General features: G+C 46.3%; 1 protein-coding gene across 1 annotated transcript in view; it reads right to left on the bottom strand.

Annotated features, from left to right (window-relative positions):
- The window catches only part of TYRO3 (TYRO3 protein tyrosine kinase), a 43,711-nt gene extending 17,617 nt beyond the window's left edge, over positions 1-26,094 (bottom strand). Inside the window, exons 1-9 of the mRNA XM_068398808.1 lie at positions 25,861-26,094; positions 22,077-22,260; positions 19,659-19,759; positions 15,341-15,511; positions 12,480-12,566; positions 8,205-8,320; positions 5,125-5,302; positions 4,321-4,463; positions 2,849-2,993 (exon numbers count right to left, since the gene is read on the bottom strand). Coding sequence (XP_068254909.1) covers positions 2,849-2,993; positions 4,321-4,463; positions 5,125-5,302; positions 8,205-8,320; positions 12,480-12,566; positions 15,341-15,511; positions 19,659-19,759; positions 22,077-22,260; positions 25,861-25,948 — 1,213 coding nt within the window. The 5' untranslated portion in view covers positions 25,949-26,094. The remainder of the gene's footprint in view (positions 1-2,848; positions 2,994-4,320; positions 4,464-5,124; positions 5,303-8,204; positions 8,321-12,479; positions 12,567-15,340; positions 15,512-19,658; positions 19,760-22,076; positions 22,261-25,860) is intronic.

The raw sequence follows: 26,094 nt of genomic DNA, 5'->3' as shown, positions 1-26,094 counted from the left end.
TGAAACAATTATCAGAGCTTTAGCACCCATTTTCCAGTATCTTGTCTCCTTCAGTGACTCACATGTTCTCTTCCCACCCAGAAGGCTTTACAGGCTCTGGGTTTTATGATACTCCCTCTTGCTACACCTTTTGACCTGGCCTTCAAGGCTGCTTATGAGCAGGGAGAGGGATCAGAAACAGAAATGGAACGAAAATACAATGAAAGGTAACTCCAACCCTCTCCACAATTCCCAAGCCAATCACTTGGGCTGTTCCTGCCAAATAATCAGGGCAGAAACAATTAACAACACTGATGTAAAAGGTCCTCTCTGATAGTTCACGATAAGGTTTCCTTCCCCCTACGGTGAAGCAAGCCTCTCTTGGCCTGTTTTTCTAGTCTCTGTCTGCTAGCTGGCCTGGTGAGAGAGCAGGGATTTAGGTCACCTTCCGGGGGGTCCCTCCAAAAGGAGGATGGATGAAAACAAAACTAAATTATTCTCCCTGTTTCTAAACTGCTAGGAATCAGAAGCCCATCGCACAATTTATAGCAAATGTGTTAGAAATAGAAATGAATGTCGAAATTCACTGCTTCTCCTCCTCTGCCCCACAGATCATTGCTTCCCACTCGTGCCACTGAGCTAGAGAGGGTGGCTGCAGCCCAAGTAAAGACTGAGTTGCCTCTCCTCCCCCAACTGTCTCTCTCTCCCACCTCCTGTACCCCCCTTTTCCAGCTGGCATATGCCTTAAGACTGCACAAGGCAGAGAGAAGACATTATTATTAGGTGACCTTAAATGAGTATTTAGGAGTCCTTTGATGATAAAAGAACCCCTTTTATTCCTGTAGCAGGTTTTATACCACAAACATCTGCAAAGAACATAATCCAAGAGTCTTCTGCATACAGTCATGAAGATTACAGATAGGAAAAAGCTATTAGACCATTCTGTTCCTCTCTCTGCAATGAAAGAGTGAGGTTTCTACTGAGAATGTTGCTGAAAATATTAAAACAATCTTTTTTAATAGTGCACAAGATTTCTGCATAAACTGGGTGGAGCTCCCACTAGCTTTGCTATGATGACAAATACGACTTAAAGTTTATACAGGCTTAGTCATCCTTACTGCCGCACTGGGAGCTGGTCAGAAACCACCCCTGGCATTTCTCTCACAAACCAACCAGTGCCAGTTTGCTATTTTAGGAAAGGAAGCGACATATTTTCTGCCAGGCCTGAAACAAAACTGCGGTCTTTCTGTAGCTCTGCCTGTCAGTGTTTCCACAGCGAACCTTTATTTCCAGCCTGTTATGCTTATGAAGAAATATATGTGCTTTCAGACAGCATTTGGCCAAAACAAGCACCACTCCTGATGCTACTCTTTTGAAGTGGTTTGTAAATAAAAACAAGGAAACATTTTTGTGCTTTCAGGATTACCCCATTCCAGCTCCCTGAAAAATGCAAACCCTGTACATACCCTGGGGCTTCTTGCCAGTGTTGGCAATTTTCCAAAGGGATCTTCTAGTCCTTTCAGGTACTATTCTCTGTATTTGGGTGCCACAGAAAATAACTGAGCAAAAAGCAGGAGAAAAAAAATGATGGAGCTGATGCCCAACCTCTAGTAGAGTCAGCTCTGGACCTCTGCGCTCCTTCATTCTGCTTTAAATAATTTGAGGGCTTTCATCCCACAGTGACTGTGTGCTCACACATAACCGTCAGTACTGACTTCAACTGACTTCATCACAAGAACCAGGTTGACAAAGGGCCTTTCTGAGTAATGCGCACATTAAAACTAGCATTAGATGCACTACTGCAAGTAAGGCTACAGCTCTCTCCTGGTTACTCTGCCCCTATCCCCCTGCTCCTGCTTGCCTGGGAACCCCACTCTAGGTTCCCTCTGCCATCCCTAAGTGTGGAGGGATCAGGAGGGATCAATGTCCATGTGATTCCTCAAAAGACATGTGGGTTAGGAAGAAAGCAGCAGCAGATGGGTCAGCACCAGAGATTAGAGATTGCTGATGCTGGGAACAAAATCTCAGGAGATTGTGGGATTTTTGCACTACCGCACCTCACTGACTTCTTGTCACCAATCTGTATTTTCATTCTGAACATCTTCCTCTTAGTTGTTTTACAGTCTCCTCCACAAGCAGCATTCTTCTCTCCCTTCTACCCATCTCCTCCTTCTCCATAGCCTGACTCCCATTTCCCATTCACTGTGAAATACAAGCAGCAAGAAAACCAGCGCGGATGAGCCTAACTGCCCTTTATCACTAGGAACGCACTCCACAGACGCATGTTCTTTGCTCCCAACAAACGCTTCCACGTTGTCCAGATTGCAGGGCACAGATTCTGTACCATCATCTCCCTCTTCTACCAGTAGCTCAGCTTTTCCATAGAGGGCATTAAACTGGTTTAATGTAAACACATTCAGTAAAACCATTACAAAACCCCGTGTGGCCATGGTTTAAATCAGGCTCAACTGAAACGAGTCAGGAACAGCTTGAAATTAAATCAAAGAAGAGAACCTATGTTAGAGGAGTTTTCTGTCACATTTACAAGAGTAAATGTGTGGTTTAAGCCTAAATGGACTTCAAACCTTCATTTTCACCTTTTCTATTGTGTCTCTCCTTGCCCTGCTCTGCACTAAGCACAGCAAAAGCCTGTTAAAGAAGACACAGTAGCGGCCAGTAGCTGTTTTGTTTATACCAGCTCTTTAAATATTATTTAATTTCTGCTCTGCTTGATGAAGTGTGCTGTTGTATAAAGCCATGTGGCTCAGTCAGCTGTAAGCACTGAAAGGAGAAGAGTCAGAGAGAAACAGTAGCCCCAGCACTTCTGACTTTTTTCCCCACAGTGAAGGGAAGGCAGTGGACAACTTACCCATGACTTCTTGGGCTTCAAGCAGGAAGAGGTCACTCCAGGGCCCGCATCCTGCAGAGTTCAGCACGCACACCCTGATGATCAGGTCTTTGAGAGGATTCCATGTGGTGAGATTAGCTTTTGTATCCTGTACGATCATCTCCCCCTGAGAGCAAATGGCAACAAACTGTAAGCTGTCTTAAAAGGAATCTAGTCTAAAACTTCACCTTTAAAATTAAACCAAAACAGTAGTGTGTACTTCACTGGTGATATAACAAGGGTTACGAGTTGTGACTCCTGGGTCCTCATCTCAGTTTTGCCACTAACTTGGGCTCTCATCTTGGGTTTCTCTTCTCAAAAATTGCTCATAGCTTCCCAGGGCATAGGGAAGATACAAGGTTTAATGATTTCCTCCTTTGAGGTCCTTCCATGAAAGTTGCTATAGAAATGTTTGGGTTTTTTTTTCTGCTATTGATAGACACACCTCCTCCTTGTGGTTTAATCAAAAAGATGCGCTAACATACTGCAAAGCATCTGACGGTTTTAATCCAAGGAGGAGTCTGTCTGTTTTAACTTGTTGACCAAATTCCAAATGGCTTCTGAATTTTATGGCCAGTTTTCTCTTAGGATGGCAAGGCCAACATATTTTCAGTAATTTTGTGGATCATCTTCATACACATCATTTGCAGTAAACCCATGAAGATTTGGCTGCCACCACTGACACAAAGTAAATTCAATGGGAACTCAAAATACTGTCATTCAAAGTCAATGATGCTGACCTAGTATGAAATGGGTCATGCAAAAAAAGGAAGTAAGTTTCTTTTTCCTCTATTATTACAGGCTTGTTCATCATTAATAAGCACTAGCTAAATACATATTAAGAAGTGAGAAACCATAAGAAATGCTGTGAACTTCAAAGGCAGATAGATACCTGGGAAAGGTCAATGCTGAAGAACAAATGAAAGGCCTTCTCTACTCTGACAGGGTCCTTTCAACTCCCTACATATTGTAAATAACATAAAAGAATCCGCAGCCTTCTTTCTATGATTTACAGTGTAACTCATTCACTTGTTAAATACACCTTTGCTGCTAGGATTTGGAAAGCCAAGTCCCAGTCACAGCAGAGAGAAAGCCCAGATCCTGCACTGTCTGAGCTGCCTTTGGGACAGTACTAGAAAGAGGCAGAAATGAACTGAATTCTGTCTATATTGTCCTTGTTGTACAAGGAACGGCAGAGAACTGGTCTGTCTGCAGATGAACATTCAAGTGAAGGAATTCTGAATATGCCAGGGAGGGAGAAAAGGGCCTAAATCTTGAGCCCAGATACTGAGAAGCTGTTGGAAATCATAATAGATCCATTTACACAAAAGCAACGCCAGCAATCTTGTCCCCTGGTATGGATAAGGGATGAGGGACCCTAATGCCTAGAAAATTTAACATGAGGATTCTCCAACTCAGTGACCAATGGCTCAGCTCCCCTCTCGATCTGTTACCTGAGTTACATTATCCTGAATCCATTCCACCCTGTATCCCAGGACACTGTCTTTCAGCACGTCTGGAGCCACACCTTCCCACTCCAAAATCAGACCAGGATCTGTTTGGATAACATGGATATTTTGTGGGGTGCTGCTTGGAGCTGAAAGCAGAGGACAGAACACAATGACTCTGTGCAGGAAAATAAGGCACTATCCACACTGAAAATGGCTGAAAGGACAGTTTCACACTCTTTCCTGAGAACAACCAGAGGAGAGAGTGTGAGGGGAGAGAACTTCTGCAAGCCACCAGCACTACGTTTGATGAACATTCAAATGAAGGAATTCTGAATATGCCAGGGAGGGAGAAATATGCCTAAATCTTGAGGCTAAATACTGAGCAGCTGTGGCAAATCAGAACAGATCCATTTACACAAAAGCAACGCCAGCAATCTTGTCCTCTGGTATGGATAAGGGAGAAGTGGGGAAGTGGAATCTTATCTTCAAGTGGAGAAAATAAGGTTGGTCAGCATCTCTTGTTTCTTTCTGAGACCCCAAGAATCTCAGAGAGCCAATGGGACATATGCCCAGTATGCAGAAGCCCCATGGTTGGATCAATTTGTGTATCATGCATCATTGCTGTTAACCACATTTGACTGCATATTATTATTTTGTTAGGTGGTAGGAGACCCCTAGAGTGGACAAGTAATCTGACAGTATAACGTTTCCTGCATTTCAGAATTAGCAAGGAGTGCAATGAAGTTTATCATCATCTCTTTTTCAGATGCAGAACTGCTTTCCTGTTCTTGTCTGCTCTTTGCTTACCGAGCTCCAGGGTCTGGAAATAAACCCTGTCTGTGAAAGGGGAGCTGCCCATCTCGTTGCTGCACTGCACACGAACACTGTAGTTGGTGGAATGCTTCAGGCCTTGCACACCATAGGCAAAGGGGGGCACTGGGGTGACTTCAGTGGAGACCTCCTCGCCATCTGGTGACTCAGCTACCTGTGCCAAGAGTGAAACAGAGAAGACTACTACCATATGCCATATGACTAACAGGTCCAGAGGGATAAGAATCCATTTCATGGTTAGTTTAAGAATGTGTAAGAATAGATATGGTACCAGTGGTATTTAAAATACTGAAAAGGGAGTTGTCAAACTAAGAATCATGAGCCATGCCTTTATTTGGTTTAAGTGACATCACTCTCCTTAGGCTGGCAGTACAATTTTCCACCAGCTGAAAATTTGGTTCCATATTTTAAAACATTTCCTTACTTATGTTACAAATTCTACAGATGATTATTATTTCCTTTAAAGAAAACTAAATGTGCTTGTTGCTTTGAGTGCTAGCGGCTGGCTTCTGAGGCTTGTCTAAATTTGGGCAATGAAAATTGGTAGATCAACTTCTCTGTTGCCTAGTATCATCTTTTTCTCAACTCCTTTTTCAGAAGTTTATGTATTTTCAGTTTTGTATTGGATCAAAGACATGGTAGACACTGGTGGCTTGGTTCAACTAAACTGTTTCAAATTAAACTGAAAAGAAACTTTTTACCACTCCTGCAAACCCTTCTCTTTTTTTTTCCAAATCTGAACTTTTAAGCAACATGAATGTTAATTTAAATATGGTATCACTGTGTGCTTTTAACGCACAGACAGGTTCAGTGTTCCTGCTTTTGTACTGACAATAGGAGAAATCACTGCATAGCTCCCAGGCTCAGCCCATCTTTCTTCTCAAGAAATAGCAAAGCTGGGAGTAAAAGCAAGGTGTACAACAAAAGTGAAACACTCATGGGGACTTTACATTCTTTATATAGCAGTCTCTCTCTCTTTCTCCCTGCCCTTCTGCTCATTCTCACACACAATTTTGGCCCACTGATTTATTTGGCTAATAAAAATGAAGAATCTCAAGTTTCCATAATAGAAAAGCATATTGTTATCATTATCGGGGTCATCCAAAGCAGGGAAAAAACAAGCAGACTTTTGTGTAAAACCCCGTCAGTTTGATGATGTGTTTCTGTTCAACAGTCTGAAGAATCAGGGCTCTTACATCTGCCCCCTTTATACCCTGGAACATGGCTTGCGTTAACAGTGAGTAAACACGGCTAGTCCCTATGCTGTCCCCAAAAGCAATCTGCCTGTCTGAACATGGTGCTCTTGGGGCACCTGCTGCAATTCCTGAGAACCAGAAAACCACAGCCAAGTTTCAATCCCCCTTCTCTTTCTGGGAGGCTCCAAGCAGAAGTGCAATTGTGAGGAGCCAGGAGTGTGTGAATTTTCACATGGAAATGTGGGTCAACGTCTCTCACCAGATCTCTCCATGTGGGAGACAGAGGAAGCACGGCTTTCTGTCAGTGGAGGGTTATTGCCTAGTTACCCTGCTCCAAGATCCAAACACAGGAACTTCGTCCTCCCCAAACAGAACAGAAAAGGCTTAGAAAAGGGTTGCGAGACTGCTGAGTGGACAGAAACTGAGCTGCTCTGATCCAGCCTCTTTTCCACATGTCTCATCCTCCCCACCCCTGCCCCTGCCAAAAGTGAGAGGGAACTCAAAACCCCGGGTGATTAGCATTGCAGCATGCAATCCAGAGAGAATAGACTGTTCTAACTGGAGATAACTCGCATTGTAAAACAGAGGAAGAAAACCATTTTTGACTGTGAACAAGAACAGAAGCAGCAACAAAACCCAGAGACTGGGGTCAGCTGTGTTCAGGCATTCTTTCTGCCAGCGAGTTAAAACAAGATGATGGTTTCTTTTACTTATGAAAGGGAATAAACATCAGAGCATGAAATCTCTGGTTCCCCCCTAAATAAAAAGAGGACTGCAAGTAAATTAGCTAGGCTGCTTCCAGCATACCTTGTATTTATAATCCTCCTCTACATAGTTGGCAACAACCCATAGAAATTCCACTCCAGCTCACGCTGCTGTAATCAGGTAGGGAAAGCATAGGGGCCCAACATTCACACCTGGCAGATAAATCCATGGAGAATGTGCCTAGCTGTGTTTGCATGGCCTGCTTCAGGAATCACCATTTCTTTTTGACACCCGGTTACCAGCTGTTTGATCTGATTTTACAGTTAATGTGCAATGCTAGAAACTAACTCTGCCTGAAGTTGGACACGTACCATTGCTGTCAGGAAACTAAAGAAGCAGTCCGATTTTTCAGAGATGTTGAGTACTCAGCACCTGGTAGAGCTAAAGGATATTATCACCCTTGCTTTTCTGGGCAGAACTGGTCTTTAACAATGGAAAATCAATCAAGATTTAGAGACAGGGCTTAAAATTACTCTGACACATGCAAACAGGCCTGACTTTGTATCAAAAAGCCCAGTCTGTCTCCTGCCTCCATTGTTCCCACCTTTCCTGTACTACATCCTATACTTTGCAAGCCCTTCATCCCTTGGGCTCACTGGTACGTCCAGATCCCAACATTTCCTTTGGCACAGCAACACACAGCACTGAGCTGGCATGGGAGTCACAGGCCACTGCACTGCACTGGAACAATTTGCGATAGGCCAGCTGCTCCATACTAGCAGGACACATGAGCACCCTACAGCCACCCAAGGGTACTTCCCATAGAGTGATATGTGCTTCACGTGTGCTGCAGTGCATGACTCTGCATGGAGTAGCTGCCATGGAGCAACCGATGTGATAACCTGCCAGGAGGGAGAATGGGGCCAGTCTCAAATTCTCAACTGGATACTTCATGCTCAAAACCAGCCCTGCTGTTCGTCACCTATTTATGCCCTGAGTTGCATCCTGTTAAGTTTCCATGTTTTAAAACTGTGGAATAAGAACTCAAACACAGCTACAAAGTGGTTAGGAGAGCAAAAGACAGCCCAAGCAGTGTCATGGCTCAGGGGAGTCCCATTCTTCATGCAGGGCAGGAGACAACACAGAGGGCCATACCTGAAGAGTGCAAGAGTGGAGGGGTGCACGGCCATCAAATCCTGGCACCCAGACCACGCTGGCATTGCTGCTAGTGACTTGGCTTACAGTTACATTGAGAGGCGGGAGAGGCATAGCTATAAAGGAAACAAAGAGACCTTTCAGTATACACAGAACTGAGCAGGTATTCACATGAAAACAGCAGAGGCTTGAGGCTAGAAATTATGCAATGAAATCACTAACAAAAATGGTACAATATCACATCTTTAGAGAGTGATCCTGACTGTTGGGAACAAAATTATTACCTTAACATTGAACAAGCTATTGGCATCCATTCCTTAATAGTCAAGCGTACTTGCTTGATGCGTACAGGCAGCGGTTGATCTCTTTGATACCAATGCCAGTGTGTGATGTTTACACCTTGGCTACTCAGCCCTCTTCCCTGCCCCCTCAACTGCAATGCATGACCCAGCCCTGCACACACACAATTGCCTGTGGACCTACATTGTGAACCAAATCAGGGCTTTAAAATCCCTGCTCTGGTTCTCAGTCCAGCCCCCAAAGCCAGCTCTGCCAGCACCAGTAGAAGAGTGGTTTGCTGTAGCGACCCAAATACCCTGCAGCTGGATTTGCAGATGCTTTGCGCTGTGAAAGTGCTGCCTCCAGGTGTCCATTCCAAACCCTTTCTGAAACACCCGGGGATGGAGCCTGGACTGAACACTGTGCCTCCTTCAGGCTTGGGATGAATGAACTCAGAAAGCACTCTGTTTTATAGGGGGGCAATTTGAGGCAAAGGGAATGCCTATTAAGTGGCTGATACCACACTACAAATTAAGGGCAGAGCCAGGAACAAAATCAGGATTCCCAGACTGGCCATTTAATCAGATGTTTGTGCTTCCTACCACCACAGAGCAGCACCAGAGTGCTGCCCCTCCACTCTCGCTCTGACCGGACACCTCCACCACTGCAGGGGGCTCTAGTATGTGGTTGCAGTAACCTGAGCTCTTTGACTTCCTTTTAGGATCCTCAATGCTTCCATTTGCCTTCTCTTTTTCTCCCACTGTAATTCCACACAGTTACTTCCTATTCTTCCCAATATACCCCTCACCATCTCTTTTTCACTCCTGAGTCTGTTTTTATTAGGCACCTCACTCCTGAAAAAATTACCAGCTTCATGGATACTAACCTCTCCCCTGACCTTTTGCTCATTTAAAAAAATCCTATGCTGCTGCCATGAGTAATGCTTTTCTTGTAGCACCTCAACAAATTGTACCCGCAGGAGTCCTCTTTCAAAAACCCAACAGCCCTCAAGACAAGGCTCTGCCTACAGACCGAATTTTCCACCTCTCCTGAGCTGTATCCAGTGGAAAGCAGCAGTGGAAGAGTAATTGCAAACCAGGATTCCTCCAGCTGCACCTTCTACTCTGCCAGAGAGCACCTTTGTCTCTCGCTGCACTGATGACAACCACAATACTGCCTTCAGCATCTCCACAAGACCATCTTGCAGGAGAAATGCTTAGAGGAAAGCCTCCTCCCAGGTCTCTACAAAGGGCCTAGAGGAGAGGATGGGGCAGGGAACAAATGGTGCCACAGATTAACCCTCCAAAGCCTTTGTCGTCTGGTTAACTAGTTACTAGGACTCAGGGCAGAGGGCTGCCACCTAGGTAAGAACAGTGTGTGTGGGTGGGAGGTGGGGCAGCAGAGCACAGGTCTGGGATGGAAGATGGGCAATGAGTTCTTTGCCTTTCAGTAAAAGGTCTTTGTGAGTTAACTTAAGACTTTTCTGTGTCTTGGCTTCTTTCCCTTCTGATGTTGGATATTCAGGTTTGTAAGCTATTTTGGGGAAAAAAAGCTTATTTTCATTGCTTACTTGGGCATCATTGAAACACTGTTCTTTACAAAAGACTTGAGTTAACACACTCTTTAACTTTTGGGTTAAGCAACATGTAATTTTCAACACTGGATGGCAGGCCTAAAGGAGGTATGGGCTATATCACCAGTGAGAATAAATAATCAACGGCTAACACATCCACTCTGTAATGGAGAGAGCCACTGAAGAGCATTGGCTTGCTAGCACCTTCCCCTAACTCTGCGATTTGTAGAAGGGACAGATGCATTTCCCCATCATGTGTTGGGAAAAAACTCTGGGTGGCTGTTTCCTGTTGTGCTCCAAAACACAGGATATGACCCTAGAAGTCTTAGCTGCACACATGAAGGAGAGTAAAGCCAGTCTTTTAAAAAAGGACCTTGAGTGTTAACATAATGAGAGTTATGTGCTTGTAGAGTGGCTGGAACAATGGGGCTTCGTACACGGCTAGGGACTGCAGGCTACAATAACAGTAATTTTCTGCTTGGAGTACACCCAGCACATTGTGGGCACTACAGAGAATAGATAATGAACAACAACAGCACCAAACTGGAAGAAATGTTAACAGTTTGTAAATGTCCTAGCAAAAATATTTGCCTCTGGAAACACAGAAGAAACAAATTGTTTAATAAATTGTAGAAAGACTTAAGAGCCCTCATTAGCAGATGGATCTGCGTAACAGAGGAAGGCCCTGATCATGCATGTACGGACAAGTACTCCCAGGAGTAATTTCATTGAAGTGTACATGTTCATAGGATCAAGGACTAAATAAACTTTATCTGCGCCTGCTCCTCTTCCTGCTGATGTCTTTGTTAGGAGCTTTGCTTTAATTTTAACAGGGGTTGTACTAGGTCTTCAAAACTTCCACTCTTTAGAGAAGCCTCATCACTTTCCTAAGTTTATAACTACTCTTTTAGACATATCTTTGAGGTATTACAGTTAGAACTTTTATGACTACAGCACTGGACTGGACTTGCTATTTAAACCTGTTTTTTATCTCTAGGACATGCCACATACTGGTGCAACATTTGCCGAATCACTTAAGCTTGCTCTTCCTCAGCTCTAACAAGCGTGTGTGTGTGCACGCAGAAGTGTGTGATGGTGACACATCTCTCCCAAATAGATTGTGTGGATTCATTAGCTGATGATTGACTCCTATGGAGCACTTCTGGCTAAATATAATGGAGGTGAAAAGCAAGAATTCTGAGGCCTTTTCCCCATCATCTTATTAATGGTTAAAAAAATATTTTTTTTAAATCTGTGTTAACATTAAAAAAAGAAAACAGCTTGTTTATGCTAAACATCATTTCAAATTACAGCTTGACGAGATTTTTTTAAAGCATAATAGCTTTGTGAACTAAATTCTATCCCAGGATAAAAATATCCATAGAAGATATATTCCACAATAACTAATTCCCCTGTGTAGACAAGCCTTTAAGACAACAACTCCAAACATTTTAAAATTAAGTTATAAATCTTGCTAGTCCAGCATACTGCATTCTTGGCATCGCAGTAACCACAATGTCCTGAAGAAAAATACACCGTAAGAGCAGTAGAACTCCAGCTGGATTTTAAGCTATCCTGTAATGAATATTAGCTAATACAACTGTGAGTTCTGATACAGACATAAATGCTTGCTCTTATTCGCGCTGAGCAATAAGCTACTACTTGGAACAAACAATTTTTGTGACAAACCTCTCCTGGAACTGATAATCATGTCATTTAATGCACATTAAAGCATGACTAAAAATCCAAATGCAGAAGCATCTCAACAGGAAGAGGAGGGGAAGAGCTGATTGCTCCTATTATCCCCGTTTCAGTCCCTTGGAGGAATAGAGGAAACGTGACATCAACTTAAGGACTTCCAAATGGCAACTGGCCATGTAAAGGCTAGGAATTATTTGTTTTGAATGGGTTTTTAAAAAGCAAAGAATTAAAAAAATAAAATCCATAAAAACAGTGTGGATGAGCAGACTTTACTGGCTACTGGTGATCATTTTCCTTCTCTGTTTTTCAGCATCTAATGTGATGCCAATAGAAGCAAGCAGAAGTAATGACCTCTTTAGCTCTAGCAAGACCCATCTATCTCCAAGAAGGAAAGATCTCCCCAGCTACAGATTTATATCCAGCTTCATCTCTCACAGACAATTTGACTGCTCTGATTCTCTCCTTTTCAAGAAAAAACTGTTATTTGGCATCACATTCCCGCTCCTGAATCATATGTGGTTTATTTTCAACAGCCTGGGATACGGCTCTGCATAGCAAGCGGGAACTGCTGTTAGAGCACAAAGCATTGTTTTGACTGCTGAGAGCTCCAACCCATGCTGGTTGCTGGCAGCTCTGAGACAGCCCGTTGCATTAAGGAACTCTACTTTCCTTCCCCAGAGAGCAAACCCAAGTCCCTTGCCCATTCTCTTGCACTCTCTCACCTTTAATTTGAACAGTGGCTGTCCGAGATGAAGACAATCCCTTTACGTTGTGAGCTTCACAGGAGAAAACTGTGCTTTGATTAATACCTGGAGATCAGCCAAGAAGAAGAAAGAAAACACAAACAGCTAAATAATCCAGCTTCAACCTTCAGCAGAATTTCAATTATGTGTGACATCCAGCTCAAGCTGTACAGGCAATTGGACGGCTGAGCTGGGTGTCAATCAAAGGCACATGAATTTCAATGTAATTAACATGCTAAACACATTTTTAATGGAGAGAGTGTGGCAATGTAGAATTGCTTCCACAGGAGCTTCAGAAAGCACCAGAAAAGAAAGATGAATCTGGCAGAACAGCAGCTCCCAGTGCTCGGTTAGTAGATGTCCACTTCTCACTTTCTGGTGACCATCTTCGGAGCAAGGATTGTGCTGAACCGTGTCCTTATACAATGTCCCAACACTCTGAACCTCAGCCTGCCACCTAAGCAACAACCATGTTCTAACTGGGCCATAAGACCAGGCAAACTTCCAACCAGATGCTGCAGATTTCAAGCTAATGCCCACTTGTCCCTCACCTTGCATCAGACTTTTGAAGACATGCAAAGGAAGTGGAAGTAAAATGCTACTGCAACAGCACTGAGGCTTTTTCCAGGGGTGATACAATGCAAGTGAAGATTACACTCCCTCTCTTCTGCGAGCATTGACCCATCCCACAAGGCCTGAACATGGCATAATAATGATGTCCATCTGCTCCAAGATGCATATAGGCATCGCTAATTAATCTGAATCAAGACAGATTTGCAAAGCTGCCTGGAGAAGTGTCTCCAGCGTATTTTTTCACTCTACTTGGCCCTCAGTTGTCTTATAGGGTTCTATCTGAGAAAAGTTAAGGACTGGCACACTATGGGCATACAGTTTGGGAGGGAAAAAGACTTCAGAGCTGCACAGAGCAGCTTGCACAGTGTTTGTCTTTGCCCTTTGATCCATCTCCCACTACACCTTTGCCACAATGCCGTTAAGCTCAGGCTTGGAAGAGAGAAGGGACTGCTACAAAATGAAAGAGCAAAGTATTTTAGCTTCTTCCACTCACCCTAGTGAACCAAAGGAAAATGCTGCCAGCAGGCTGAAGGCCAGGCAGCAGAGCAGAGCAGCATCTGACGTGGTAGGCGTGTCCCCAAGGCGGAACCAAATAACAGCCCTGCCCTGAGGAAAGCACAAAACGCACCACAAACCAAGATCTCCTTACTCTCTAGCACCATTCCAGCACCGCTTTCCAAATACAACAACGTTTTTGCTAAACCAACTGCTTGCTGAACCTTCTAAATGTTTGCTTTCTAGCCAGTACTTTATTATACTTTTCTTCAGAATCTGATACTTTCTTTAGCTAGCAATGTTTGTTTTCCTACCAACTGTCTGTTTGGACATGCTTTGGCAATCTGACCATGCAGCTTCTGCCCTGCTACATTTTTTTCCATTGCAAAGGCAAAATCTGCCCAAGGGACAACACAAAGAACACTGAAAGGGGCAAAGAAAGCTGCTGGTGATGAATATATATAATAGCAATTCATTTGGAGAATCACTAGGAGCAAATGCCCTTCTTCAGGCCCCCATGCCACTGGCCCGCAATGGCAAAAGTTTTGTGAGGCACCATGGGATGAGTTCAGTGGAGGAAGGAAGACTTATTTTTTTATTGTCTTTCCCCTCTCAACTATCAATCTTCACAGCTTCCATTTCAACAGGCAGATTATATCATAAGGGAGCAGTCTTCATTTCCAACTTGGAACAGCATTGAGTGGCTACGTAAGAGAGGGAGCAGATGATAAAACCACCGCAAATCACAAACCAGGTTTTGATTTACATATAAATTAGGTTCTAAGGGAAGGCTTAATAGGATTGGATAGCTCAAAGGATGGCCAAAGACGTACAGAAAGAAACTGCCCCTGGGTGTAAGAGTTTTAACACTGATGAAGAGGCCCCAGAGATGACTCTGCGTCGTAAAACCTTTTCTTTCTAAACAGCTAGTTCAGCTTTGGCTCGGGGCTGCTGAGAATAATAAAACAGCAGCAAAGAGAAGTAACACAAAGCTGTTGGACAACTAGCTAGAACAAAGTTACCTTTAGGAGGTAACTACAAGAACAGCTGTGGTCAGGTCCTGGTAGGGATACATTTCCCCTTCCCTGAAAGTGGGTTGAAGAGAGGCCTGAACACCTACTGACTCCTGAGCTCTTCAGCTGACGCTGCTGGGGAAGGCAGTCGTACCACCACGCACCTAGTGCCCGCTCTGGGGCAAACTTTGGTCTCTAAGGATATCAACCAGCCCACTTCAGCACCAATACAATCACTCTAAAAGTGCCAAACAATTACATGAGGCTGTCAGGTTTTAACAATAAGAGCATCCATCAAGCCTGCAAGAACAGAGAGGGAGGGAAGAGAGGGGAAAGCAGTGCATGACATGGCTGTGCAAAGAAAGAGGAGGTGTCATCTGCTACATGCGAATGCTTCCAGATTTCCAAACCAAATGTCACCAACAGAGTCACTTAATATAACCATGAACACCCTCCACGAGGTGGAATAAAAGAGGCACCCAATGCATCATCTGTCCAGTAGCACCTTTACCACAGTGCCAGCCCCACCCAAGCTCTGAAGAGCCTGCACACCTCAAGCCAGCAGAAAATACACAGTGCAACGATCACCCCTCAAGATGATTTGGCTTTGTATGTGATCACAATCTCCCAGCCCTCAATGTACAGTCGAAGACCATTCTCACACTATGTGGCTACCCAGTGTCACTAGGCATGATCAGAAGAGAGCTCTCCTCCTCTTCTGATGCTCAAAGTGATCCCCTGCATTGGCAGCAGCCTTACCTGACACATTTAAGATGGAGGGGGAGATGTCTGGAAGCCCCACTCTAGAGTCTCCCATCCACCAGACAATTGTCACTGGTTCAGGGGGACCAACAGCAGCACAGGCCATATGAAATGGGGCATTAGGGGACACGGACACATCTTCAGGTTCCACAGTAAAGTAGGGCACACCTAGAAAAGCAACAGACAAGTGGTAATAACTGGAGAGACTCGTCCTGCCTCTTTTTTATTTCTACTGATACCAGTGCCCAACATGGGACACCCACCTGCCCTGCCTCAATGCCTAATCTAACTCCCTCCAAGCCCTTCACAAGAACCAAGGGTCAGATATGCTGCATCACCTCAGGGCATGAATGTCTACATACTCCCACTAGAAGAAGTCAGAGAGAAAAGAGCGCCTGCTTCCCAAAATGCCTTTGAAAAACTTCTTTCACTGAGTCTCCTTCAAGACTCCCCTATGAAGTAGCTTTTAGCAGCAGTATTTGCCCAATTTTTCAGCTGGAGTGATTGGAGTTTAAAGAGGCAACAGTCAATAACTTTAGCAGTGGCAGACACCACTTTAAAAGATATCTAATCTAGCTACAGATACTTCTTGCTACACATTAAAAACTGAAGCTTGTGAATGTGTTGAACTAGCAGCTGTAACAAACCCATGAATGAGGAAAGAGTCCCCCAGGTGAGAGACTGGGATCATTTACAATGCTTTCTCCACAGCTTAATTGGCTGGAGCTGCCTTCTAGCACTCTCCAACACCACGAGAACCTGGCTGCCTTGGAGTTAGGGGTAATTTGTTTCAGAGCTGAAGGCTATCAATGGACACAGCTCTCTTGATAACTATCTGTTCCCCACCATGGAAAGACTCCTGCTTGGTACAACAAGCCTTACATCAGGTCCACAGGGAGGAAAACACACCTCCAATGATAACTACCTTAGGTAATCTCTAAGTGGCAATAGCTGAGCATAACTCAGCACATCAAGAGACATGGTTTCTCTTACGGGCAATGCCAAAACTCTTGCAGTTTCAGTGCTCCAAACCAGTAATACAAAATTCACCAGCCATCAGCACCAGTGCTGACTCTGCAGGACAGCCGGCGTGCACTTCTGGTGGCTGCTGGAAAAGCTGAAGGTCCAGAGGAATGCTGACTTCCCTTTTGTACTCAAAACTTTGGGTGTCAAGCACAGCCACTACCGACTGCGTCCACACCAAAATTAGGTATTCTCAGCTGGAAAAAGGGTGTTCTGCAAACTGCTGATCTGCCGCCTCACAGAAACAGAGGAACCAACACTATTGTGCATTCACGTGCTTAAACGATGCCGGCTGTCCCTGGCCAAAGATGACAGGCCCAAGCGGTTCCAGTTGGTGTGGCAGATGCTGAGCACCTCCAACAGCAGGCAATTAATGTAGGTGACTGAATAGGGATTTAGAAGCCTAGGGCTTGGCATTTCCCCTACACTCCAGCTGAAAGTGGGGTCCTCGGTCTTTCACTGACCATTCAGTTGCTGTTTGTGTCTTTCAGGTGGCAGTTTCTTTGTGCCTTCCTCGCCTCCTTGCCACTCCCTTTAGAGTGGCAAGTAAATGAACAAACTAAAACAGGTTTAAAAATAGGTCACTTCAGGAATGATGGTGCCTATCTGTACAAAGGCTAATGCTCAGGACAGGTATAGCCATCATCATGATTTACTGCTGGTTTTGCTTACATGTTTTACTTTATTTTTTTACTGCAGTCATACATAAACAATAGAAGTGAATAAACTTTCCAGATACCAGCTGTGACACCTCCGCCTGCTTTGCCCTCCTTCTCAGAGGAAGATTAGAAGGGAAAATACCATCACTACTTCTACCTGTGAGAAGGATCCCTACCTCCTGTCCCTTTGCCATGGCACCCAAGGTAACCTTTCGGGAGGATCCTGCCCAGCTCAGCAGGTTTTCTCACTCTGGGAGCAGCTAACCAGATCAGACAAGACCACAATTAAAAACTCTTACAGTTCAGGGAGTGCAGCTGACTCATCCAGCTCAGGAACTTGCACTGCCCCTGTACATATGTTACCTGGATACCTCACCGTCTGCGACGCATTTAGCCTCCCAGTTCCTGGTACAAGAGGCGAGTGCCAGCAGCCCCCTTTCACAGATGCACCATGGAGGCACTGAGCAGCCAGGAAATCAGCGGCAAAGCAAGGAAATGAGCCTGTCTAGTCCCTGTTCCAAGCCAGCATCCAACCTACGGGGTTGATTTTTTTCTACAGCTCAGTTTTTAGACAGCGCTAATTCAGGAGGACGTGCCCATACAGGTGTGGCTGGGGCTCTGACTGTAGCCACAACAGGGGCTAGCAGCCCTGGGAACAGCCACACGTCAGAGGTGTAATTTCAGAGGTAAAGTTCTGTAAGAAACATAATCCGTATTTTTCAGGTGGTCACACTCCGCAGTGTGCCTCTTAGGTTACCTCTCTGGACATCGAATGCTATCATGTTCTCAGTAAGGCCAGAGTCTAGTTTCTAAACCAGAAAACTGTTTCAAAATAATTTTGTTTTTGTAAATTCTGAGGAGTGTTTCATAAGATCAAATATTTTAGCTGTATTACAAGGACTGTTCAAATACCATTGCTACAAATTCTGCCTGATACAGACTACCTAAGTGGATCTCAAGGCAGATATCAGACAGCAGAGAAATCCATTTGAGCTCACTTTAAGTCAGATCACAGGTAGACCACACTTGTTCTGTGTGGCACACTGAAAGGTGTCAGCACCTACTGAATGTTGCAAATGACCAGATTAAAGATCATTTCTCAGTCAAAGACGACAACAGTTGTTATCAATACAGCAACCACTCTAGACAAAGCTGGTACACCCAGGGAAGAAATACATACAGCGATAACAGTGACAGCGGGACTGGCAGGCTTTTGCATTCCCCAGTGTTTTCTTATGCTAACAGCTGACACATTTTTAAAAATCCACCCCTTATCACTCCTTGTTATTTTTTAATTTTTCCCACTAACTCCCATTTCACACGATTACGTGCACAGTTCAAGTTTAATTAGCTTCTGCTGTACTTGCTTTTCTCATAAAGGCGACTAGTTGCATTTTTTCAGCTTCTGCTTCTGCTGTGAGCTTTGGCCTTCGTTCTCAACACTCCCCCTCACCTAGCTGCCGCTGGTTTTTGTTACTTTGATATTTCTTGCCTGTGCTATCCAGAAGGGCTCCTTTGTCTTTCAGATGGCTTAGCACACTGAGCTACCCAATCACTCCTAACGCACCCACCATGCAAATGCAGCCACCTCTGGAGCAGGCCATGGTAATTGGCGTGGAAATAAAAACCCTGCAAAATAGAGAGCGTTTCAAGCTGTAAACAACATTCTCCAGTTGAAACTGCACCTGAAAATCTAGGTGGACAAAAGCCTGGGATTTATGGAAGGCAGCAGGTAAGCATTCCTCTTCCTGTGAGAACTGCTATGAATGTTTCCACAGCTCTGAGTGACTGAGACCTCTGCTGTGAAACACCCACACCACATCACCTCCCATGACATCCCCCCCACTCCCTCTCTTTAAGACTGTCGATTCAGCTCTGACCCAAAATGTTACCAATTACTTCCAAAAAGCCACTTCTTGCTGCAAATGCGCAGTTCCTGTCAACTTCCTCACCGAATGTTAAGCCATCCTATGGCTACTAGCTTCTGAAGATCTAACACAATCATGGCTCAAGGAAGATGAAAACCAGAGACAGTAAGAAGCCACCAATCCACGCTGCCTTGGGCAACTTTTGGGTAACCATGTAGAAGTTATTCTTTATCAGACAAAACTGGGCAAAACAGTGCCACACGGAACAGTCACAGCTATGAAGTGCTGATGTACAGCACTTCTCCTGAAACTCAGAATTGGGCTAAAACTGCACCTTGCTCTCAAAGACCTGTTTGGCTGATACACAGAACCATGCTGCGACCCTGCTTTGAGAAGTGGATTGAACCAGATGATCCCCATGGATCCCTTTCAACCTTAACCATCCCATCATTCTATTAATTATTTGGAGACTGAAGCAACAACTGATTGAGGGGCTGGAAAGAAATGTCTGTGCATGAAAGGATCTTTTACTTGTTTCCTAATGTGCCAAAATAAAACTAGAAGGTAATAAACCGACAGCTCCTCTCCTTGAAGCTATTCTCCTACCATTTCTTACTCCTGCTCTGTAGTGATCTCACTGCAATAAGCAGCAATGGTTCAGAACCAAGAAGCCTGTCACTGGAGCAATCTGCTCCGACCACTTCCACCTAGAGCATATTGGTGGGTCAGCCCTGAAAAGAAACCAGCACTACGTCTACTCCTTACCTTCCACTATGAGCCACACTTGCTGTGATTCTTCCTTCTTCCCCCCGTTCTCAACCTGGCACCAGTACTTCCCAGAATCTGTCCGCTCGACGGATTTCAAGCTGAAAAAAGTCAAAAGCCACATCGATATTTTACGTGGATAAAGCATGGTTTTGCCCCAAAGGACCCTCCAGTGTTTGGCAAACCAGATGCACGGACAACACCCACTGAGACACAGCCAGCTCTGGGGAGGAGGCAAGGGCTAGCCAGCACAAAGCGCGCGGCAGGACAGCGGAGACGGGAGGCTCCTCTCTAAAGCGGGTGGAGGGAATCGGTGGAGGGAATCCTCAGCAGAGCAGACAGCCTTCCTCCGAAACGTCATCACAGAAAACCTGTCATTTGTGTCCTTTGAGGACAGGAAGGGGTTGGTCATCGTGATCCTGAATCGTGACTCTAGACAGCCTTCAAGAGTGACAGCTTGGCCTACAATGTCTGAGCTAGCAGGAAGCTCCAAATCATAAACCTCTGATGAGCCTGACTGCTTTGCCTCAGTTAGGTGACAGGACTGGTGACAGCCTCACACAGGAACAGATGGGTCAGAAAAGGCTCCCCATCACCTCAACTGCTCTCACTGTTATTCTTAATCCCAAGAGCGCCTCACGCTGCAAAACTCCTTGGGCGTCTCGATTTGTGATTTCAAGGGGTTGTGCTGGCCTACTCTAGCACAGGACCTCACCCTGCGAACTCTCTGTGTCCTCCCTTGCCCAGCAACAGCTCCCCTTCTGAGAGGAGGCATCCAAGCAGGGGAAGGCAGCCATGGGGACTGAGCAGCGCTCAAGTCATAAGCGTCCAGTTCAGGGGAGAAATTCTGCTCCTTGCTGTGCTGCTGGAAATCTGCAGTATCCTCACTGCCGATAGCAACATGAGGCTAGTGTGGTGAGCAAGGGCAGAATTTGGTCCCAAAGCAACAAGGCCTCAGCTACCAAAGGCACCGGGGTGACTCTGAGCGCCTGCCAACGTACAAATGCCGATTGCCCCCTGCGGGATGTGCAGCCATGCGCCTGCCGCCATGCAGGGATCCTCAGCACATCTGATGCCCGCCTTTCTGATACTAGCAGTCCACCTCGGGGAAGGGGAAGAACATCTCAGGAAGGAAGACAGAAAAGGGAGACTGTTTGCTGAAATGCACAAAATGGATCCACTAGAGACTGATTTTCAGAGCTGTACCTTCAAATGGCATCAGCTGTCCTGCCCATCCAGCAGCATGTTCTGAAACTCAGCGATCGCAGCAGAGAGTCACACAGTGGGTGGTAGAAATGATCACTTTAGGAGAAGAAAGGAAAAAGGAGAAAAAGATACGGACAAATCTAGATTTAGCACCCTATACTTAGCCCTGGTGCTGCAGAAAGTTCTCAGTGGAGGAAAACAAGAGGTGAGAAAGGAGACCAGACTAAGAGACTGCGAAGGGCAAAGAGAGTTAACTAGGGGAACTGGGGGGGAGTAAATGGTATAGTTTCAAGACAAACTGTTTCCACAACATAATGTTATGCAAGTTTTACTGGGAACAGATTTTTTTCCTATGAAAATGTTTATTACAGACAAGCTTTAGCACAGAGACTTTTAGTTGCTGGAATTGTACAATGTCAATCCAAGAAACCTAACAGGAGACGAAGCTGGAGCTCAGGGAAGAGTGATTCTCAGTCAGTCAACAGTTTTGAGCCCTCACAGTGATGGCGTGCTTGCTTGTACAAGCTCTCTTTATGCATACAAAAAGCCAGAGCAGAACCTTGGGTCTTGTTTAACTTGGTACTTCCAGACTAGCTGACGTCCTCCTTCTGCTGAAATAAAGGCACAGAGAGCTGCTTTGCAGAAGAGAGCTTTTGTGGCTCTGAGCAGGACAGGACTGATATCATGTAGTGTAAGTGTATTAGGAAAGTCTCTGCAAAATGACTCAAGGATGGTTCAGGTGAGAAACACTCCTCCCCAAAGAAAGGAAGGGGATGTGGTCCTGGGAGTCTCATTTCAATTAACAATCCTCACCCTTCAGGCAGACTGACAGCTCAAGACAGAGTAAGAGAACAGAATGAGTATGAGAGAGAAAACCTATTTACATAAGTCAGACCTTCCCGCTGCATAGCGGAACAAGATGAACAAACAAGGCAAGAACATCCTTTCACCTTGAAGTCACGTCTCAGGCATCACAAGCATTAGCAAAGCAACTGTCACCACAGTAGTCAGGAAACTAATATGGTTCTAGAGCATAAAATCTCAGCCCTCAGTGGCTTCAGTTCTGCTCTCAGTTATGTCCTTGCCACACACTGAACTGTAGACCTAAGGACCGTGCCCCGCTGAGGGCACTGCAGTTCCATAGATATAGCTGACAGCAGAAAACTGTACAATAGTTTCCACAATATTCTTCCTTCTCTGCATCTGTTGTACCTGAGGAAGCCGATCCAGTGTTCTTCATCTACTGGAATGTACACCTGGTCTACGCTTTGCACCACTGCTCCGTCCTTGATCCACAACATCTCGGGATCTTCCATTCCCTCGACGCTGCAATTTAGTTTGACGGGTTGACCCTGGGACACCTTTAATTTGATTGGAGATCCTGTAAATTTCATACCTAAAAAAAAAATACTACTCCGCCCCACCCCCAGAAGAAGGGGGGTTGGAGTACAGCAAATTACTCTAGGTTGGTAGTCTGGAATTACATACCCTAGCAGCACACACTGCAGAGGGGTCTGTTAGTCTCGGCACTGCTCTACTATGTCTACTAAGCAACAAAGGCAAGCACTGAAAGCACAACTGCTGAAGAAAGCACAATTGCTGGAGAAAAGCGGTGGCTCAGTCCATACATGGGGCTTTTTTCAACTCATGTAACCGCAGGGTAACCTTCTGCAGAGCAGTGCCCAGGCAGAGCCAGACAGAAACGCTGGGAGCTTCGTAGTGTCAGTGATGAGCAGCGCTAAGCACATTCCCTCAACACGATACCACACCTCCCTCTTTTCCCCAGGCTTGAATTTCAGCTACGGTGTTCCTGTGCTGCTAAGAAATCATTGTGCTGGCTCCATTGTACGCATTTGTAAAGAGCTGGGATATGAGAAAGAATCAATTATGTCTCGTTATTCAGCGTACACGGTTCCTCTGCATTACAGAAAGCTTCTCTGCAATTTGCAAAACCCGTGAAAGCAAAGCCTATTCCACAGCACACCTCACTGAGGAGCAGAACTGTTTACAGAACAGATATTTCTGTCGTGTGATGTGGGCGTGTGCTCAAATGAGCCTCCATGACTCTTCAGTCCAGCCAAAGGACCACATTATACTCAGAGCTATATAGCTGCGACCCCAAAGCAACAGGGCCAGAGTCGGTGGAGCTGCTCAGGTTTACCTTGACACAGAAATGATCAGAATTTGGCCCAGAGCACTGTTACATGTGTGGGAGGATGGGGAGTGTTTCCCTCAAGCACAAGCGAATATATGGAATGTGTTACCATGAGAAAACACAGAAGCCAACTATGTAAGTGCATTTAAGAAAGGCAGGCATATATAGGAGGAACTAGAGGATCAAACAAGACCGTGGGAAAGCAAGAAGGTGGGAAATAAATGTAAAGCTAGTTTTGTTAGGGAGAGCGGACATTTCCTATGCAGTGGCACAGGACTGACAGACCAGAACAGGTATAGCCTAGTTCAATATTATGCCCTGGCAGTGGCCTCCACATCCTTCAGAAACAAATGACTCCATCACTCTGCTGCTCTTGCACAGCCATGTATCACAATACATTATAACTTTACCCAGTTCATCGGCTAGTCAGCTTCTCACAGGATGCCTTGCTAGCCTACAGAGTCAGACAGAAAAATGCCAGTTGTGAAATCCAGAGCACTGCTAAATAACCAGCCCTGTTGCTCTTGAACTCTGTTACCACCTGACCAGTGATCAAATACAGACATTTCCCATGTGCCACTTCCCTTCTGGCTGACACGTCACCCTCCCACAGCCACAAGGGTACCACCTCACAGGGCACAGCAGCAGTGGAGGGACTCGCAGCACGGATGTAACAGCTGGAAGAAGGGGGAGCCCAGCACTGTGGCACCAGCCGGCGCTCTGCCACCAGCAGCCGGTACCCGGCAGAGCACCAGTGGTCCGGGAGCAATCCCAGAACACAGCCAGAAGGACTTTATTCCTTTCCTTAATAAGATCCCCAGCCTGTTAACAGCTGGTTTCCCACACTCAGTCTTTTGCCTTCCTATCTGCTGTTATTAATTTAGCAAATTCAGAGAGCACTGGAAAACTGGTACGATGATCAGTTTAGTTTAGTTGCTACAGCTCATTTGCTGGGCTAAGGATTTAGTCACCTTGGGTGAGGATGATCTAACCTCGCGTTACTTAACTCATCTGTAACACAAATTACATGTCCCAGTGCATGCCAGAAAGCATCCTGCCTTTCACCACTCACAATATTGGAATAAAACATGAAAGCTTCATAGCAGCTCTCTCTGCGTTACAGAACACTGATGTAGCCAGGCTGCTGAATGCGCGCACAAATTGACAGACACTTTCATTACAGGTGCCTTCGTGAAAAAGCAAACTACCCAGCTTTCCTCAGACTGCCCTGCTGAAAGAGTTACGCACAAATTAAACAAACAAGTGTTGTTAGAGACCCTTTAGGGTTTTCAGTTCCCATATGAATTAGTGATGTAGGAAATCAATATATAGTACAAGTGTTCAGCCTGAGTTGTAATTCTCCACATCACCCAAGTATAATCCCTCTGTCAAGAACAACTGAAATAAAGAAATATAGATCAGGGATTTTTAATAAATTCACAGGTTTTTGACAAAAATCGAGTTTTAGCTGCAGCATCTCTTCCTGCAGGTTATCAGGAAGAAGCACATAGGAGGCCAATACGGATTTTAATTTCCACCTATTCCTCCTTCTACTCTCCCACTCAAAATTTCTCACCTGATAACATTCTTACCAGTGCAAGAAATAATCTTATTCAAATAGGTTCCTCCAAGCCTACCTGTAAGAGCTGCAGAAGTTGAAATGTATAGCTAGGAAATAAAATTATATTAAATTTCTTATCAATCAGTTGTCAGACAGAATTGACAGCAAACGAACATACTAATTGTCAAAATAGGTGATGTATTTGTTGGTTTGTTTTTGTTGTTTTTTGTTTTTTTTTTTTTAAACTTGCCACCTCTGAATATTTTGATTCCTAGGAACAGTAGTATGCTTTTTGTGCAGTTATTTTGGGAGTGGAGGGGAAGATGTCTACCCATGCACGCCAAGGGATGGGTTTTTCTCTCCTCAGATTCCTTGGGACGCTGACCCAGCGATCCAACCTGCACCACAGCCTCTCCAGCCCAGCGTCCCCGCACGCACATCGCTCCACACGCGGCGCGGAGCCCAGGCGCCCGCGGAAGCCGGCGGACGGTTCGCCTGGGCACCGAGCGGCTCTCACACGCTGCCCTTCCCCGCCGGCTCGGGGGCGAAACTTCAGAAAATGAGTTCAGACAGAAAAACCAACAAAAGCCACTCAGGAATGCGCTAGCGCCCGGCTTTCCTCGGCGGCGGTCCGCGCTAGGCAAATACCAGAGCAAAGCCTCCGCAAACAACGAGGAGGATCATTTGGGCTCCGACTTACTACTCTGTACTTGCAGGCGGGCGGGCGAGGCTCGCAGCAGCGTGCGCTCCCCGCCGCGCACCGCCGGCTGCCCAGCGCCACGTAGCTGGCCCCGCCGCTAGACCCACGGAGGCGGCGGAGACCCCCGCGCCCGGCCCTGAAGGGGGGGCCCAAAATGGGCCATCCCGGACCCCCACCTGTGACTGCCCGAGGCCCCGCAGCCGCCGCACTGGGCGGACTCCGCACCCCTGCGCCGCGCCAGGCCGCCCCTGTCCGGCGACCGGTCCCCGCGCACCCAGCCGCTGTCAGCGGGGCGGCCCCGCAGCCGGCGGTCGCCCTCAACGGGCTGCCGACACCTGTAAAGGCGGCGCAGCGGGGGCGGCCCGCAGGGGAGCACGGCCGGCGGCGGGGAGCGGCTCCGGCGCCGCCAGCGCGGCAGCCCTCCCCCGTCACGGCCCGGCGACGGGAGCCGTGCCCCGCAGCCCCTCCCGCCGCACCCAGGGGGCTCGGAGAGCACTGCCCCGCCGCCCCCGGCCCTCAGCCGCGGTGACCGGCTGCGGCCGCCCTCCCCGCCCGCCGGCGGGCTGTCCGCCCCTCTCACCTGCCACGGCGGCGACGTCCCGGAGCGCCGCAGCCCACAGTCCCAGCAAGAGGAGCCGCGGGATCGCCATGCTCCGCTTCAGCTCCATCGCTCCCGCACCACCATCCTCCCCCCAGTTGCCAGCGCCGCGGGGGGCTCCCACCGCACGCGCAGGCGGCGGCGACAGCGGCTCAGGCAGCCCCGCGTCGCCGCCCGCCACCGGACTCCCCCGGGAGGCTGCGGGGACGCTCAAAC

Source organism: Nyctibius grandis, chromosome 4 (assembly GCF_013368605.1).
Source record: "Nyctibius grandis isolate bNycGra1 chromosome 4, bNycGra1.pri, whole genome shotgun sequence".
Lineage (NCBI taxonomy): Eukaryota > Metazoa > Chordata > Aves > Nyctibiiformes > Nyctibiidae > Nyctibius > Nyctibius grandis.
This window is presented reverse-complemented; position numbering and strand designations above follow the sequence as displayed.